This window comes from Homalodisca vitripennis, chromosome 4 (assembly GCF_021130785.1).
Source record: "Homalodisca vitripennis isolate AUS2020 chromosome 4, UT_GWSS_2.1, whole genome shotgun sequence".
NCBI lineage: Eukaryota > Metazoa > Arthropoda > Insecta > Hemiptera > Cicadellidae > Homalodisca > Homalodisca vitripennis.
In genome coordinates, this window is record NC_060210.1 from 164,623,798 (window position 1) to 164,643,775 (window position 19,978).

The window sequence follows — 19,978 nt, forward strand, 5'->3', positions numbered from 1 at the left end:
AAGTAGGTACTGAAACTATTCACCTTCGTTGCTGCTGAAGCCTGCACATTCAAATGTCTTTTTAGATAAACATAAAAAATATACATAACATTTTGTTAAAAAATAAAATAAAATAAAAACATGGAACAAATGTTTAAACGTTGTGGTGTATTATGTACTTGGCGTAATGGCTATTTAACTGCCTTAAAGCGCCAACGAGTTTAAAAGAGGCCAAAATTCAATCAGTAAAATAAATTCGTCCTCCTCCGTAGACTAATGGATATAGTCTCGGCTCTCTAACAGAGAGATCACGGGTTCAAATCCCCGGGAGGTCCAATCAGACATAGACATGGTTAGTAGAGTACTATGCAAAAATAAAATACCAGTGCAATATTAAATCAGAGTAATTTGCAAATAAAATACCAGTATAATAAATCAGTGTACATCGAAGCCAGCATAGCTTAAAGCTGAGGCTTTAAAAAAATAATAAAATAAAAATAAAAAAAATAAATTCGTTCTTCCTCTTTGGTTCCTGTTCAACTCTTTGGTTCCACTTCCCCGTGTTGGCAATGGGCATGTTGTCAATGTTGTCATGTTGTGTTCAGCGTTGCCAATCGGGTGGTAATTACCACATTTTGTGGTAATTTAAGGTCTCGGTGGTATTTCAGGTGGTAATTTTGCCCCGGTGGTAAATTGGTGGGTAACTTTAAATTAATTAGGGAAAACAACGAACACTGAGAATTCCGCTTTCAGGTAACCTGATTGATTTCCCATTCAAACACATTCAATCGATATAATATTACAATATGTATTCAGATTGTTGTTGTTTTTAATACTCTATGCTAAGATAGAAATTGGACGGTTGGCTAGTTAGTCTATGATAACAACAACACCAGGGATATTAGTCTATGCTGTTAGTAATAGTGTTAGTGTTCTTCTTCTCTTGAATTTTGGTTTCTATTTTCTTATTTCTTCTAGTGAAGTTATTCAGTTGAGATAAGTTGATCAGTTTAATGGATGATAAGATTTTCATAGCCGTGTGAGTTGGCTTTAGTTAAGTACGTTTTTCCAAGATACGTAAGATTTCAAGTTTTCTTTATCGTGCATTTTAATCCGTGGACCTAGAATAGTAAAGTATGTAGTGAAATTGTGTAGACTGTGGCCAAGGTATAGGCTACAAAAATGTAGCAATATTTTTTCTTCTCGGACTAGCCCATTATTTTTATTGTGTTCATGTCATAACTGTTAGTTAGTGCTTGGCCAATCTTTTCCCCCTTGGACCATATTTTATAGTGCATATAACTTAAGAACGTAGATCTCTTTTTTGCAATGCTATTTTTCTTCTTGGGACTATTATTTTTAGAGTGTAGATGACACTTTTGAGAGCTAGCTTTGCTGCTTTAAGTTCATACAAATCATTTGTTTTGTAAATATGATTAGGGGGCCTATAGCTAGGTAACGACCTAGTCCTATTTATGCTTTGTAATACCTACTACTAGCCTATCTGCTCTGCTTCATAATTGTTTTCCCTAAGCTTAACTAAACATCACCTAACTATAGTTAGTGTTGGCCTAACTAATTTACATTTTCCATTTACAATCCATCTAACTTTGAACTAGCTTTATTGACATGAATCTCTAATTGGACTAACTTAAGTTACTAAGATGGATAAGTTTATTATTAAAGGTAGGCCTAAGCCTAAGAAAAGATGAAGATGAGAAAAAAGACAAAGATGATGAAAGTAGACAGAGCAAGTCGTTTGTAGAAAGCTCACATGGTGAATCGAGCAAAAAATCTATTTGGCCTAGTTCAATGTCTCTTGCAATCCCAATGGAGTACGAAGACTTAGGAATAGATCCAGATGATCCAGAACCATTAGGTCAAAAGCTCTAGTGAGGAGGACCAGGTTAATATTGCTGCTAGTAGCAAGGAAACTGAGCTTGATACAGACCTAGCCGTACACTCAACTTCAAATACCACCCAACCAAAAACTGCTGCTAGGCCTAAAAATTTGTGTCTAGGTTTACCCATACTGCCACCATTAGGCCTAGTAAAAAAGAAAGAAAATTCAATTCAAACTGGTTGAATGACCCCCAGTTCAAAAACTGGCTACAAAAAAAAGTCAAAGAAAGAACCGGACAAGACATGGCATATTGTAGTGTCTGTGATGCAGTCATGGGGGGCGCATAAAAACAGAGATTGTGCGTCATGGAAAGTCCCTCAAGCACCTAAAATTAATCAAGGAGATAGCCACTAACAAAGACTTAAAAAAAATTGTTCAAAGAACTACAACAGATAAAAGTGTCAAACGAGCAGAATTAAAATTAGCCGGCCTAATTGCAACCAACAACCTGCCCTTTTCGCTGATGGATACATTGATTCCGCTGTGCAAATCGGTCTTTCCGGACTCAGAAATTGCTGCTAAACTGTGTATGAAACGCACTAAAACAACAACTGTGATTATTAAAAAAGGCTTAGGTCCCGCATTCATGGAATTGATTTACCAAAAACTAAGGGCACCAGGATCGTTTTTCTCCTTGATCATGGATGAGACAAACGGATCAGGCATCGGTTAATCAATGTGCCCTCACAGTTATCTATATTGATGATGTAACTGGAAACGCCAAAAAACTAATTTATTTGACCATGTTTGAAGTCAAATCTAGCACTGCTGATGAATTATTCACTGGTATGATGAACTCGCTGAAATCAAAAAATATACCCATTGAAAAACTTAGTGGGATTTAGTTCTGACACATGTAATGTGATGGTGGCGGCAGCATCATTCGGTTTTTTTCACTTTTGAAAATAGAAATCCCTCACATTGCATGTGTCAAGTGTTCTTGCCACATGATCCACCTGGCGGCAAGTAAAGCATGTATGAAGTTACCAAAGACAGTGGAGGGATTTGCTCCGAAATCTTGGGGCTCACTTCAGCAGAAGTTTTGGGAGACAGTCTGCCTTTGTACAGTTCCAAGAGTTTTTCAAGAGAGGAAATCCACAAAATACTATCACCAGCAGTAAACAAGATGGCTGTCATTAAAATCTTGCGTTGACAGAGTGATTGAACAATTTCAACCGTTGAAGGCCTACCTGCTGACCCGCTTCTGTCGAAGACCCGTCAAACACAGTGGATAGCATGTTAGCTGCTATGAACAACCAATTTATCTACTTATTACTTGGAGTTTATGTCTTATGTTCTTGGTATGCTAACAGATTTTAATGTAATGTTCCAATCCGAAACACCACTTCTCCATAGATTGCGACCTAGAGGTTCACAAGATGCTTCAAGATCTGTGTACAAACTACATGGACTTAAAACTACATTAAAAATACACCCATCATGTCCATTGAGCATTCAAAACCCCCGTCATTTCCTGCAATTAGAAACAAATATATTTAGGCATTCAGGCAACAGAAACATTTAATGAATTAAAGAAAAATGCAGAAAAAGAAAGATATTGAAGTTTTCTTAAAAAAGTATTTTAAGCTTCTATGTGGAATTGGTCACACAAATCAAATCTAGATTTGATTTTTCTGATGAAGTTTTTGATGTCCTCAGTGTCTTGGAGCCAAAAAAGTGCCCAAACCTTCAAAGTAAGGTCTTTGGCTCATGTCATTAACAGATTTCCGTTCTGAAGAAAGTTGTTGATGTCCAAAAACTCGACAATCAGTGGAAAAGTCATGCTTTGCTAGACTTCAAAGAGCATAAACTTGATGCAAATGAGTCTGCTATGCAATATTGGAAGGCTGTATTCAGTCTAAAGACAGTCGCTGGAGATGCTATGTTTACAGAAATACAAAAAGTGTTTAACTTACTTTTTATACTGCCATTTTCAAATTCATCTGTCGAACGAATATTCAGTGATGAACTGAAGCATTGCAAAACCAATGACAGAAACAAATTGAAAACAGAAACAGTCGTTTCATTGATGGGTACAAGGGAAGGAATCCGAAATAGCGGTGGATGTGTTAAATTTGAACCTACCAAGGAAATGCTCACAAGAAATATATGGCAATAAGAAATTAGGCCTTATTATTATTATTTGGCTTTTAAAAAAAACTAAAACTGTGTTAATATAGCCAAATATATTGTGATTCATATTTTGGTCATCAAGTGATATATTGTGAAATAAATTTTGTGTGTATATATATATATATATATTTATATATAAATAAATATTTGAACCTGAGTTATAGAGTTAGGCTAAACACATCATGGTAATGCTAGCCTTCTAAGGTTTTAATTTCAAGACTATGTGTGCCTAGCACTTTGCCTGACATTAAAAAAATTGTGGTTAACACATTTAAAAACAGTGATCTAGTGTAATTTTTTCCATAAAGCTACAAGTTGAGTTAAAGGAAAAAAGTGGATTTTTTAGAACAACACATAACAGTTCATGTGATTTTATCATACAAATTTATTAAACTGTACATCAGTAAACAACCTATTTTGGAGGTAGGATATCATGAAAGAGTGTTGTAAGTATTTTTGCTTAACCTTGCATGTTTGGTTTTGGTAGGCCTTTCCTAAAATAATACTTTGTAGGCCTATAGTATGTTCAAACCTAAAGCCTGTGCTTAGCTGGTTGGACAGTGAGATTTTAGAAGTCATTTACATATTATATTCCTTTACTCCTTCTTTGAATCACAGCAGGATTGCATGATTAATGATCTGCTTTATCAGTTTACAAGTTTTCTATTTAAAAACTTTGGCATGGATCCAAGCTCATTGAAAGTTAAATTTGTTTTTCTGAAACTAACTTTTTCATGCAAATTGTCTCTGTAAAAAAGTAAAAAAGTTAATTTTTTTACAATATAAGTTATGATATTATGCTCTAAAATCAAACCATATTCAATGCAATAAAAAATCCTGCTCGTTAAGCCATTTAAGAGTGTCTAACCTAGAAAACCTGGAAAAGTCAGGGAATTTTATATGTTCAGTTTGGTAGACACCCTGCATTTACAAATATAGACTGTCATACGATGTCGATAACACACTTTAGTAGCCTAAATATACTTTTAAAGCAAGGTGGTAATTTGGGCTCATAGGTGGTATTTTTTCAGGTACTGGTGGGAATTTTCCAAAAGTGGATTGGCAACACTGGTTGTGTTTCATAGTTACGTTACGAGATACAGATAGGTTATGTTGTTATTAGTGTTGAGTGTAGATTCGTGTTTTCTTATTTCTTTGTTAATGAAGTGAAGAAATATTTTAATTCTTAAACATGAAAAGACAATCAACAGAAAAAGTGGAGGAAGGAGTCGTTAAGAAATCAAAAAGATATATGTCAGTGAATAAACTAAATGAATGTTGTTCACAATTTTTAAGTAACAAGAAGCATGCAAATGTTTTAATAGATTTGTTAAATCAACTTCAAGTGAGTACCAACTTATTCTTATCGGGTTTTTAATAAGTTTTGCCTTTTTCATTCTTAACCGATATGTTGGGTCATGGGACATTACTTTTAACTATCCACCTTAGGTTAAGTTTTGTTAGCTTCATGAACAAAATCAGTTTATTATTATTCTTATATCTTTTTTCTATAAACAAATTTTATAGTTTAAACTCAGTATTTTAGTTCCAAGGTATGAAGATTAATGAAATTATTCTTATTAATTAGGTCTTTCCTCAATCATAGCCTACACATACATCGGTGATGTTTTTCATGACCCGTTCAATTAATACTCCTGTGTGAACTGGTCCATTTAATTAAACAGGTGTGAAACACCCACTATACTTCATAGTCAGTTTCCACCACTTATATCGAAGTGAGAGAAGAAAATGGTGGAGACAAAACCTAACCTATAAACTTACAAATGTAATCTGTTCGCTAAATAAAACAATCTAAGTGAAGGCACATTATGTAATAAATATAAACGGTACTTTGGGATTATACCGACCACACTAGTATGAAGAACACAAAAATAGAAATTTATAGAAACAAACATGATAGAACGAAAAAACAACTCTTCAATTACAAAATTACAAACTTACAAGCATTTCCAGGTATTGTGATCGCTGTTATCTTATCTTTCTCGAGAATCCTGATTACGGCAGGCCGCGCGGCATCACGTGATTTGCACGGTACATAATTGCCTTTCCATTACAATTCAATTTATATATTTCTGATTAGCCCCTCTAGAATTTGATATTTTACTGATAGGTACTATCTCGAGGGATGTTTTTCTTTCGTCGACATCAGCGCGGGGCAGCACCGAAGGTGCTGTCAATGCCCGCGCTGATGGCCGGAGGCACTCGCATTTTGGGTGGCGGAATGTGATCAAGAATAAAAACAAGTTTTTAGTGTTTTTTTAAACCCTTTTACTGCCGGCCATTTTTTTATCGTACCAGTCAAAATTGCCAAGGGGGAAAATCGCTGTTGTGCATTCATTTACAAAAAATGCTGTATCTTTTTTATTTTTCATTAGATTTGCATGAAATTTTTACTTTATTTACTCGTATTTAAATGCTGTTTTTTAAATAATAAAAAGAAATTTTAATTTGAAACAAACTCGTTATTTAATTTTAAAAATTATGTAAATAAAAAATAAATAAAAAAATAAAAATTGTGTTTGGCATCTGATAATTTATTTTTAAAATTATACTAAAATTTTGAGCATGATATCATTATAAACTAGAGCAATTGCTTAGAACATATACCAAATTTGAAGGTGCTACCTTGAAACATAGCTGCACTATGAGGATTTTCCCAAAACTGGTAGGCCTCCTCTAGGCCTACCAGTGGAAGTTGAAGGTAAACTTATCTGTGCCACATCCCCCTCTCTATCTAATAACTCCTCATTATCTGATGGTAAGATAAAGTCAGGATCGTCATCAGTGTCATCCACATCACTTTGATTGTCATCAATAGCCCTAACACTAATATCAGAATCGTTCTCGGCATCTGAATCTGACAAATTCTGAAGGAAATTGTCACTCAGTTCGTCTTGCACTTGTACACCACCATCGATTAGACTGTTAATTATTGTTCCCTCACTCACAGGAGAGTTAGATGTAACTCTTTTACTCATTTTATCCTTGATCAACAAAAGTAACACTTCAAAAAACTTTCGATAACATTGTAAACAACAACAATGAACGAAAATTTCAGTAATCTAACCCGATCATCTGGTTTTGACAGCTGTCTAGGTAGTTCGTCAATTCTAGTCAAAGACGACGAAAATAGAAATCCAAAGTTCTTCAAATGGCTTTTTTCATTATCCTTTCCTCCTAAACAACCAAAATACCGAATATTTCGGCATTTGAACATAACAGTAGCCAGTAACAATAAAAAAAACAGACGTCCGACATATCGGACGTTGGCGTTTTCGGCAAAAATGCCGACGTCCGATATGTCGGACGTCGGCAGTAAAAGGGTTAATAAAGAGTTTAGTTTGGTAAATGATTGTTTTTGTTGAATTTTTGTGTTTGGAGAAATGTAGAGGTAAAACACGGAAGTACAACAAAGCGATGCACCAGCTGAACGGGCGGCGAGACTGCAATCACGTTATCTACTAGACGCTCGACTTTGACCTCTGTCTGAGGATGGGGAGGGGTTTGCGATAAGACAATTCCTGTTTTATATTGACGAAATATTGTTCTACGCTAATCTAGTAATCAGTAGAAACGAAATGTGAAATAACGATTCATGTCTGGGTGTGGTCGGTATAATCCCAAAGTACCATAGGCCTATAAACTTATCATTCATAATTACAGTGTCAGCAGCTGGAACAAAATAAACTATAAAAGTCATAACATCATAGCTGGTTATTTTCTGTGGCAGATTTAAAAATCCTAACAAAGATTTGCACGTAGACTGTCCGAACTTTACTTTTTCATCAAAAATACAAAACGCCTCCAGCAAGATACATGTATATCATGAGAAAGTATGTAATATACATTACAAAAGGACATAAAATGCATCTGGTTTTCTGCACTAAGAAATGTTTTTTTGAGCTACCTTATTATGTACTCCAATAAATGACTAAAAATTAGGTATTAATTAGTCTGTCTGTAGTCCTAAGATATGTGTAATATACAAATAATATGGCTGAATGCTATTACAATGTGGTTAATGTTTACAGATACCAACAGAAACACCTGTGGAATGTGTAACTGCAGTGGAAAATGTTTTTATTGAAATTTTAAAGAGAAAGGATATAACAAAAAGTGATGAAGACAACATCAGTAAGTAAAAAATAGCATAAAGATAATTGATGGTATTGTGATTTTTGTTTGGAAAATTAAGTATATCACTGACTAATTCGTCTTTTATTGTGTAACACTTTGGACTTTTTAGACTTTACCAGAGATGTAACCAGGAAGTTCAGCTTAGATTATAACCATTTGTATTTCTACTACTATTTAACTTTAAAAATTTTCTGATGTAATTTAGTGGTTATAATTGTTAACAATAATACAAAAAAATGTAGCACTTCAACTAACAAGCAGTGTAGAGACTAATGTGGGTGTACACTCCACATAATGCTCCTGTAACTATCGGTAGAGAACATGCTAAAAAATTTTAAATGAGATATCATATGGTGTTCTCCTCCACAAATACAATTTTTATTTACTGTAATTTAAACTTTTAACTATCATTTATTTACTGAAAATCAGGAAAATCTTGGTAAAGATGGCTGTAAGGTACTATGCCATTTTGGAGTAAATTCATTGTAAATTAATATATAAATTAATAAATAGGATGTTTTACTTTCATTGTTACTAGTTTTTAACCCATTGAATAGTAATCCTGCAACAAATTCTGGAAGACACTACGTGCCATCTGCAGTAATCCCAGTAGCCGCACAAGAAACGCTATGGCGCAAAACAGTTTTCACATTAATATTTATTGATGAATAATCTCTCGCATTGTAACAGATCAGTTTGATTCAAATGGTTTGCGGCAAGATTGATAAGAGGAAGTAAGTCGTCTATTACAGTCACCTGTTACATGTTACAAGATTAAAATAATTAATAAAGAAAAAGTTAAGCCAACTTTACATTGGGATGGATTCAAATTATTGAATTACAATAGCCACTAAAGAAATTCATGATCTATAGGTCATATTAACAAAGATTAAACTAAAATATAGAAGTTTGGGTCATAAGCTAAAACGCTCACAACTTCCAGTGTGCTAACCTGACGCTCGAACATATGGGCCGATCTCTCTCTGTCTTTAACCATTGGAATGGAACGACATGTATTGCTTTGCTATTGAAAGAACAGGTTTCCCAAAAATTTAAATTATAAGTATAAATTTTGAATAAGTGATTTGAAATTAACTATTGTAGTGATAAATTAATATTAAACTCCTTCTTCCTTTAACCATTGCATTGAAACTACTGAAACAATTTGTGTTAGTTCTCTTATGAAAGAGCACATGTTTCATAAATTGAAACATGAATTTAACACGTTCGCTACCAGGCGGCGCATATTTGCGCCGCTCGGGTCACCGTAACAGACCAACGTTACAAAATGTGGTTGTTCTACACAGACCGAGAATGATTGGTGTGAGACTAACCATAGACCAAGGATAAAATATTGTTGAATTGAGCTATAATTCAACAAAATAACCTAAAATGTACGTCTGTACTGTTCTTATTTGATATATTGCTGATTTGCTTAATTTTTACGGCGGCGCATATGTGGGACGCTCGGTCTATAGCATCAAAATCTTAACATAGACCAAGCGTTCCATATATGAGCCACTATTTATTTGCTCAATTACTGAAGGTTTTAGGGTAAGTTTCAATCAAACATGCATATCTTATTATGATAGTATTTTAATTCATGGTACAAAAGCTCAATCAACAGAGTCATAAATACAAGTTCATTGAATGTATTATTATACATATCTTATTAGGCTGTAGGCCTACAATAATTTTAAGTTTAGAAATTAAAAAAGTAAAATATAAGAAAATTAAGTAGAAATAAAGTTTATTTTATTTCAAGGTACAAAAACATAAATGGGGTTCTTTTTACTCTACAAGACATAATACATGACTGTTAACCCATATGTCATAACTATTTAACAAAATAAGTGAACATTTATTAAATAAGTTATTAAATTTACACTTATATTCAGAATGTTCCACGCTACATTATATTTAAGTGCTCACATATTCATAGTCTAATTATTGTGCCACTGGTTATAACAAGTTGGCATGATAGGCCATGATAGGACGTAATTTTTAAGATATCCAGAGACCAAGCGTCCCACATGTGAGCCAGACATCCCCATAGACCAATACAAAAGTATCAAGCCTCTAAAATAGACCAGTGATTTTTCATGGCAATAATAGTGGCATGCAAACAGCGGCGCAAATATGGGACGTCAGTCTATTTGAGGTGCCCCGAGCGGCGCATATTTGGGACGCCGGTGCACGGGAAGAAACCGTGCGGCTCATATTTGAGCCTGTTGGTCTGTGGGTATACGCCTTTTCTTAACATGGTAGTAGCGAACGTGTTAAATCAGTGAAGTGGTAATTTGTAGTCATGCATTGTGTGGGGAGGTTGGTTTTTAAACTCTATTTTGTTTTAACTTTTTGTTGTGGAACATTGTATGTTGCTCAGCTTTTTAAATAGCACATGTCTCAAGTGAATCAAGCTGGTGCATAGAATTTACATTCACTCTATAAATAAAGTTTATTCAAATGAAATTCAAGAAAATTTTATTGGCCTGAAATATACGAAAAGTGGTGAGTAAATTACATTATTCTGGCTGAGCTAGGCCTACATGCATTGAGGAACATAGAACTTGCTTAACAACTCCACATGTTTTACTCAACACACGTTGAGACGTTGTGCACATGATACCGCAATGTGGATTCTTCATATAACATAATCAAACAAGTACATATGGTGAACTACACTAGATTTATGGTCTGCATCTGACACCATTCTAACTGACATCCAGAATTTTGTCAGCATACTTATGCAATTTAGCAGAATGGATAAGAAACACTTTCAAGTAGTTTCTGTCATTCCCACTACATAGCAGTTACTATTTGTTTATTTAGTTTCAGTTCCAATTTACCACCATATGACGTTGTTTCAATCAGTTGTTCAGTTGTTCCAAGTAATTAGGGGTTCCATTTGTGTTAGTGTGACACAATTCTGTTATCATATCTGATTGTTCTTGTAATTTCAATTTTTACGTTGAGGATTGACCTTAATATGTTATAAGAAAATGCAGAAAATATTTGATTTTATATTCATATTTTGTAAATTGTGTAACTTATGTGCATAATTATAATAATTTATGTATAAATACAAAAAAAAACCTTCAAAAATGTTAAATTAAGTGTTTTTATTATTACTTTTCATGCATTAAACCCAAAGCATCTTAAAAAGACGTTACACTTCACTTTTAAGGGCACTCTAACAGAAAAAAAACCACCAGACAAAGGGTTAATATAGAAACACTGAAATTTTTTGTAATACTTAATTTTGATTTGATTAAAACAATATTTTAGAAAAATAATTGTATTTAAATATTTCTTGTAACTAGAGTTTTAAAAGCATGTACTCCATGTGAAACATTCTTTTTTAAATTTAAAAAGGGAATCTCCAGTTTTAGCACACCTGTAAATAAAATCTAATAATACTATTTAAAGTCAATTCCCTTTATATGATTTAGAGGTTTTAATGTTTCTTTGTTATAGTTTAAATAAATCTATGTCATACATTTAGAAAAACTTTTTTAATAGTGGTAGATGGAATTAATTAATTTCTCTTATTGTCTGTCCTCTTTACACCAGAGCTACTCTCAGGTGTGTGTGTGTGGGGGGGGGGGGTTATCTCGTAATTTGGATTCATCAGAAACATTTATTACAATAAGGAGAGTTTATCCCTTAACAATTTTCAATCCCAACACTGACATTCATGTTGATAAGTAGTAAGTTCTGAGTTTTCTGTCTGGTAATACCACCTCTAGAAAGGTGGCATATCTTTTCCCTTTGATTTTCCAATTTTATAAATATATTTTTCACTATGGCCAGACAAACAACATACTAATATTTAAATTTATGTAGTTACAACTACTTACTCTTTCATAGCAAAAGTTTGAATAAGTATATTTTCAATTCACGTTTTCATTCAAACACCCTTTGAATTGAGGACATAAGTAAAGATCGAATTTAAAATATAAATAAGAAAAAGAAAAAATTAAAAGCGAGATTTCTCAGTGATTCTTATGGTTTTAGGTGAAGCAGAATGTCAGTACAAGGAGTGGCTTGGAAATTGCTATGAAGATGCATGGATTAAGTTGGCATTGTGTTTGCAAAAAGGTAGTTCTGAATGTAAGCTACAGGCACTGAACTCCATGTTCCAGCTACTATCGAATGAAGCTAAGTTTCCTCTTACTCAAGAAAAGAAAAAGAAACGAAAGAAGAATTTTTTTCCAGTAAAGAGATTGAAGGTAAATCATTCATCAACTAGTCTACAATTTGTTCTTTCTGCATCAAATATAGTGTATAGAAAAAGTATTGTGGGATTAAAAAGTAAATTTTTGTTGTATCGGATAGTCAAATTTTAAATCTTTCTAGGTTTATAAACAAATCCTACCCATACTATATGTAGGCCTAAGTGTGTTGAAAAGTGCTATGATTAAAGTAATAGACCGATTTCAACCAAATGCAGGATTTTGGTATAATTAGTAAACACGAAGTGACATGTGTCAAATACCCAGGACGACAGATCATCATGTATCAGATCAGAGTCAGCATGTCAGATATCTGACTCATAGACTTATTACTATTAGTCTAGGGCTTCTCTGACAGTTCAAGTCTACAGCTTATTTCATTCTTGAGATGTCCAGCAGACAGACAGACATGCAGAAGAGAAATTTTTACATCCCCCTGGCAGACAAAAGAGACACTGTCCCAGATTGAGTTAAGAATCAAATATTTTATTGCCATTGACGATTTTACATTGACTAGACAAGGTCAACTTAGTTTTCTAATTTTACACAAACTTAATTGATTTTAAATGTTGAAAAAATAAAAATAAAAAAAACTTGTATTTACTACAGAATGAGAATTATTACTAATACTTATTACAGAATAGTTAAATTTGTCTGTAATGTAGCATGCAAATAAATAAATAAATTAGGTCAATCACTTTGAGACTTTATAAATACACTGTTTAAAATATATTTAAACATAAAATATAAATGACAATTAAAATAATCTGAAATTTTTTGAAATATTTTGAAAATAGTTGGGCTACATGTGTTACTGTGTCACATGTTAAAATATCATATAATTGTAGGCCTACTCAGTTTGTTTACAAGTGATTTATTCTGCGATTTTCTCGTCATCATGGTTATCCATAAGAACAGTGTAAAAATGTTTGGTAACGCTCAACCAACTCCCTTGGAGCAGGTAAAAATCTGCTAAATTTTTAGGTTTTATTTTTCCTACCACTCATTTTGAAGGAAATTATGTACTATTCTTTGTTCTAAAGGAAATTATGTACGAGGGCAGTTTTTTCAACCTCTAATGGGCCATAAATAAATGACAATTGTATAGAAAACATTATTTTATTACCAAAATGTGTGTATACTTATGTTAACTTCTCAGCATAAGACCTTGAAGATTGAGGCATTTGTCATACCTGTGGACAAGCTTTCCAATATCCTCTTTATAAAATGTTGCTGCTAGTAAATTTAAATGAGTTATGACCATGTTTTGAAGTTCCTCAGTAGTTGAAAAGTGCTGGCTGACCTTCAAGGCATTTCTTCAGTTCAGGGAAAATATGAAGGTCGCTTGGTGCTAGCTAGGGATTGTATGGTGGGTGATTCAAAGTTTCCCAATGAAATTGTTTAAAAAGTTGTTAAACATACCAGCACTATAAGGGCGTGAGTTGTTATGCAATAGAACAATTCCAGACGTCAGCATACTTCTTCTATTGTTCTGAATGGATCGCCGTTGTAAGGTTTGACAATATAAAGTTGCATTAATCGTGTTCCCCAGCTGCATGAATTCCACAAGTAACAAAATTTGTTGGTCCCAAAAAATTGTAGCCATACCCTTTTGGTTGAAAGTTTGTTTGAATCTTTTTGGTTTTTCAGTGAATTTGTGCGCATCCACTGTTGCTCAGATTGCTGTTTTGATTCGGATGTGTCATGAAGAATCCATGTCTCAGTTCTGGTTACAATTTATTAAAAAAAAAATGTTCAGCATGATAACATTTAAGGAATGTCACAGCTTTTAAGCATTTCAGCATTTTTTTTTCAGTGTCAGTCAACATCTTTCGCACCCAGCGGGCACAAATGTTTTTGTATCCTTAATGTTCTGTAACAATAGAGTAAATAGAAGTTCCAAAGTTCTTGCAAATTCTAAAGACAAAGCACTGTTGTGAATCTGCGGTTTTCTCTAACCACTTTGTCAACTCTTTCAGCAACTTCGCCTGTAGCGACAGACTTGCGTCCTTGACCTCCTTCAATGTGCATATCAGTTCGGCTACCTTTAAACTTTCGACATCATTCACGCACAACACCATCACTCTTAATGTTTTCTCTGTAAGCATGGCATATTCTCTGACGGATTTCTGCTGCTCTATTTCCTTATGCTTGCACACATCAATTCATACTTAGTGAGAGAATCAATAGAGGTGGCCATGTTTACTCGACTGCAGCTCAGCATAAACTAGCTATTCCTTTTACAATATGAATTAAAAGCTTCTAGCCTATTTTCAATATTTAATAAGTGTGTGATATTTAATTAATTTTTGACATAAGAACTGGTTTGAGTAACTACAGAGCACACATGCTACCTTCAGAATTTGTACGGTCTTTTTCACTCAATTTATCTAAATAATGATTTTAGACTTCAATTATTTATTTTGGCTACATTTATTTGGCTATTTCTAGCCACAAGTGAGATGGTAGTGTATGGGTGTATTCAGTGAGGCAAAGGTGCAAAAGTAAATTATATTAATATAATATACAACATCTACTTAGAATAAAAATCTTGATTTTTTGGAAAACAAATAATTATAGCAGCAAATAAATCAACGGTATAAAATTATATATATATATATATATATATATATATATATATATATATATATATATGTATGTATGTATCATTTCTTAATATTTTGGTTTTATTCACCTTTTCTAATCTAAAATGTTAAAACCTGACTGATCTTGCCTTCTGAATGCATTTGTGAAGTCCACCTAAATTCAGAGTTTCAGCTTTCCACAGCACTTGCAGTCCTAATTTTCATATCATTAAGTGATAATGTTTTTAAATTTTAAAAAGTTACATTATCCCTGGTTGAATTTTAATTTGTGAATTTGTATTTCCTTTTTAGATTATACTGGAGTCGTTATCATTGTCTTCAAATTTAAGTACAGATCTTTCCAAGAGGTTTTCTGAGTTTTTGAGTTATAAAGATGTAGGTAGTAATCTTTGGCTGTCTCTGGAAAGTTTACTGAAAGATATGTGCCAACAACAGCCCAATGACAAACGTGTCTGGAACATCCTGCTCTTGTTGTCTGGACTACCTAAACTGAAGAAGGGCTCTGACAATGTATTTTGTGACATTAAAAGTAAGTGCCTTATTAAAAGTATTCATTATAGTATTAGTATTTGTAACATTCATTATAGTATTAGAATAATAAAATACATAAAGTATTAAATCAATTTTGTTAATATTGTACGAGATGGTATCAGAAAGTTTCTGTACTGTACTTACCATTTGTTTGATGTGACTGTACAAGGCGGTGTGCCAGTAGCCTCTGCCACAATAGCAGCTATTGTGGCAAGTTTTGTTGTGTGTGGTTAGGTTATGTCTACAAGTTGAGTTTTGTTGTGTGTTATCATTACGTAATGATTTTTGTGATGGCTGATAAATTCGAGCAACAGGCTTTGCATCAAGTTTTGCTTGTAACTTTAAGACATTATCTAGGGAAACTTGTACAATGCTTTAAGAGGCTTTTGAAGAACATTCACTGAGCAGAAGACATGTTTTTGAGTAGTACGTTCATTTCAAGGCTGACAGATCTTAATTGAAGATGATAATTTTTCATGACGGCCTTCCTTCCACAAGCAAAGCTGTTGTTCAAATAATTTGGTACCTCATTTATGAAAACCATCATCAGACAATAAATGACTTAGGTAGTAGTGTAAGTATTAGATATGGAAGCTGTCAAGAAATTGTAACCAAAAATCTAGGCATACATTGAGTTGCCACAAAATTTGTGCCTCGGTTTTTGACGTGATCAGAAACAGTGACGTGTTGAGGCCCCACTATCAAATCCCTAGAAATCAGCCTTATCAAAAATGATCTAGTACAAAATACTGCTAAGAAGATAAGCTTATCAGGGCTGCTAAAATCAGCTCAGCATTGCTGGAGGAAAACCAGCACTTTAGGAAAAAGACCTCTGCTGCAGAATTTGGACCCTCAGAAACAATAGAGGAATATTACAACAAAAATATTAAACAATATAAGGCCAACTATCTACAGTACCACCCCATTTCTATTGATATTTAATCTCTTTTTTTACGATCTGGCCACTTCAGAAAGGAAAGAATACAAACTTAAAAAAAAAGTACATTTTCTTAACAACCGATGACCAAACATACTTTAACAGTTCTCCACCAAAATATCTGTGACATCAAATAAAAGAAGTAGACTCACTCATTTCCTAGAAATTGTTAAACCATCTCCTGAAATATTAGTTCTAAGTGAACACAACTTCAACTCTCAACAAATGGAAAATTTTGCATTCTTTTTTGGATACATTCTTTAAGCCCTCTACAGTAAGGGAACTTATAGAGTGGGTAGTGTTCTGACCTATATAAAAGAAAACTTAGGTGGTATAGTACTATAAATATTCCAGTAACCCAGTTTTTTTAGGAACGTATTTGTGAGATGGCACTGATAAAGATCATGCACAACACTCCCCTCAATATCATGAGTCATGTAGACCACCATCCTCCAGCTTCAATTAAAAATTTGACATCCTCTCAAGAACAATTGGCAACAAATTTGAAAACTGTAATAATAATTATGGGAATAATGTCAATATAGGCTCCAAGGCACCAGATAAGAGATCAGTGAAACTAATGGAATGTCTGGTTTCTTACATCTGAAGATTAGAACTACCTCCTACAAGAGTGACCCACAACACCAGAACTTCAATAAGTTGGAGTTGGAGTCTGTACAAACATTTTTGATACAAGGGTTATTCACAGTGGTTTATTGGACCACACTGGAACATTAGCAGGCATCCACCATCTGGAAAGCTGTAGAAATTCTTTCAAAATTTGAATATCATCACTGTTGACTTAATGATATGAATGATATGTTGTTGATACATGACATGACAATGTACGCTGAAAGGGAGAATTTACATAGGAACCGGGAATATACATCAATACAACACAAAAAATGGTGATACTCTTCAATCCTCCAGCACATCGCCTGAGGTTGTCTGAGCAAAAACCTTCTTCATGGAAATGAAACTTTACAACTAGCTGCCAGTAAACCTCTAATCAAGAAGAGGCAGGGACTTGAAAATGGCTTTACACCGATTGCTTCTAGTCTGAGCTTATTACTCAATTATTAGAGTTCGTACAAAAGGCGTTTTAAACTGTTTTTGCACGATTTTGAATACCAATTTATACTTAACTGAGTCCTGTTTCTGTGACACTGTTTATAAACAAAGTTTGTAAGTAAAGAAATTCACATTCTCAACAATTACGCCCCATTACACTTAAAATTATATTATTACACTATATCAGCATTTGGATTTACTCTAGCTACAATCTAAATTGATGTTTATTTAACCTCCACAAAATAAACTAATGACATGTTATTTTTCTTAGAACATAGTTGTTAGATACTACAACTATGACTGCCATGATAAGTTTGAAGAAATTAAACAACAGGCTTATAAAATATATACAATTTAATTTTCAGAAGTCATATTGAATATAAGTAAAATAGTTTGTTATTTTTGTAATAAATTATAAAACCCAAATCCAGTAGAAAATTTCAAAATTAAATTTACATGGAAGAGTATCAGATAGGTAAAAATGTAATTTCTCACTGGATTAAAAGGAGTAATAATAAGTTTTAAAAGGAGTAATAATAAGTTTTAAAAGGAGTAATAATAAGTTTGTGGTACTGTTTCAACTGCAGTTTTAACACTCAGATGCTGGTACCAAGCATTTTTTCTGAGACTCAGCATTTATATACAATCTGCAGTGTTTCAACTTATGCATTCTTGTTAGTTAAGTCTTAAAACTCCTTCTCAAACAGTCAATCCTCTCAACTTAAATGCTGTAAATTATATTGCAGATTAAAAGTATTGATTTTTAATATTATCTAAAGAATTACTCATTATGTTTATGTATAGATGGTGTCCCCGAGGACAAGGTGGTGAGAACAGCTGTGAATAGTGTATGGAAACTCCTGGCTCCCTGGCACTACTCCTCCAGAACTCACCAGCTGTTATTAGTGGTTCTGGTGGAATACATGATGCCTCAGATGGATTGTGCTATTTACCTCACAGACTACTTCATGGATTGTTTGAACAGAGATGGTAATGTACCACTATTTTTATCTTAAAATCTAGGATCATGTAACATGCTTAAATCTTGGAGTGGTGCATGAAAGAATTATCATTTTGTGATCTGATAGACTGGGTTCAAGATTCAATGTTCGAGGGTTCATAATCGTAGGAAGCAATAGCATATTTATTATTAGCATTTTTAGGCTTTAGGGTAGTGCTAAGCAAATAATTATTTTGTACTTTATCAAAATTTCTTTCACTTGAAAACAATTTTATCGCATATTGCTAGTGACGAAATTTCTTAGACCACCGCAGCTTAATGGCATTTCGTGCAAATATAACTGGTGATGATAAACCGTCACCGTTGCACTCATTGTAACAGTTAAATACAATATTATAATTGTGTGTTTGATTTGAAAATGGGATAGAGTATCAGAAATTTTTGACCACAATATCCGAAAAAACAGAGAATTTAAAAAAGAATTTGAGTGGCCACCCTGTCTGGGTATTTCAAAATATTGTGGCTGTTCAATAAGTGACTCACATGCATTTATAATATTGATTGATAATGGTTACTGCCATCTACCACTAGTCATTACTAGTCACAATGTTTTCTGCTGGGGCTATCTCAAAAAAGGTTCTGTCTAGTTATAAGGATTTTACAGATGAGTCTAAATCTGTAATTACAGATTTTTAAACTTCTCTTGCTATTTGCACATGATATAAATCATTTACTAAGGGGTTTATAGTTCATTCTTTGTTAAATAATTGGTACTGTATAGATTGTCTATAAAATCAGTTTAATATGGTTAACAATTAATTAATGTAACGTTTTCTGTTTCAGAATGTGAAATAAGCATGTTGGCCTTGCAAGGAGTTTTTAACTTAATCATCAAACACAACATGTAAGATATTATTTATGAAGTTAATACAGAATACAACATTATCATTACATAATTTAATTTCTAAATTTGACTTAAATTAATTTTTTTTAATATTAAGCCTCTGCAGTTGCCTTGACGAGGTGTCTGACACCAAAGTACAATTGCCTTTGATTGCCAGCAATTACTTTATTATTGTTCTCTATCTTGTGCTACTATCATACGGCTACTTTTTGAACTGAAAATGGAAATATCCATTGATAATATTGTTTTCCTCAATCATTGAATGTGTTTATGCCTAGGGATGCCTAGGTAGGAGTAACATATGAAAGGTTTTTATCAATAACTCTCCTTATTAATTTAATTATTTTTTATAACATTCCTTCAACTTGTGCTACTATTTTACAGAATGTTTGGAACTGTTTGTGTCTTTCTGTAACTACTGTTATATTAGCTATACGAGTTTTTGGTATATTAAAGTTTAAAAAATTATAATGTCGTTATTTTGAAATGGAAAGTGGTAATAGGTATTTGATTTTTTAATTATCCCTTTAATTAGCTTATCATAACTGCCAAGTTCCCTG

General features: G+C 33.2%; 1 protein-coding gene across 1 annotated transcript in view; it reads left to right on the forward strand.

The window, feature by feature from the left end:
• The first annotated feature begins 5,071 nt into the window (after positions 1 to 5,071).
• LOC124360520 (nucleolar complex protein 4 homolog) overlaps positions 5,072 to 19,978 on the forward strand; it is a 28,516-nt gene continuing 13,609 nt past the window's right edge. Inside the window, exons 1-6 of the mRNA XM_046814214.1 lie at positions 5,072 to 5,360; positions 8,068 to 8,170; positions 12,191 to 12,405; positions 15,306 to 15,543; positions 18,358 to 18,543; positions 19,358 to 19,418. Of these exons, the coding sequence (XP_046670170.1) occupies positions 5,208 to 5,360; positions 8,068 to 8,170; positions 12,191 to 12,405; positions 15,306 to 15,543; positions 18,358 to 18,543; positions 19,358 to 19,418 (956 nt within the window). The 5' untranslated portion in view covers positions 5,072 to 5,207. The remainder of the gene's footprint in view (positions 5,361 to 8,067; positions 8,171 to 12,190; positions 12,406 to 15,305; positions 15,544 to 18,357; positions 18,544 to 19,357; positions 19,419 to 19,978) is intronic.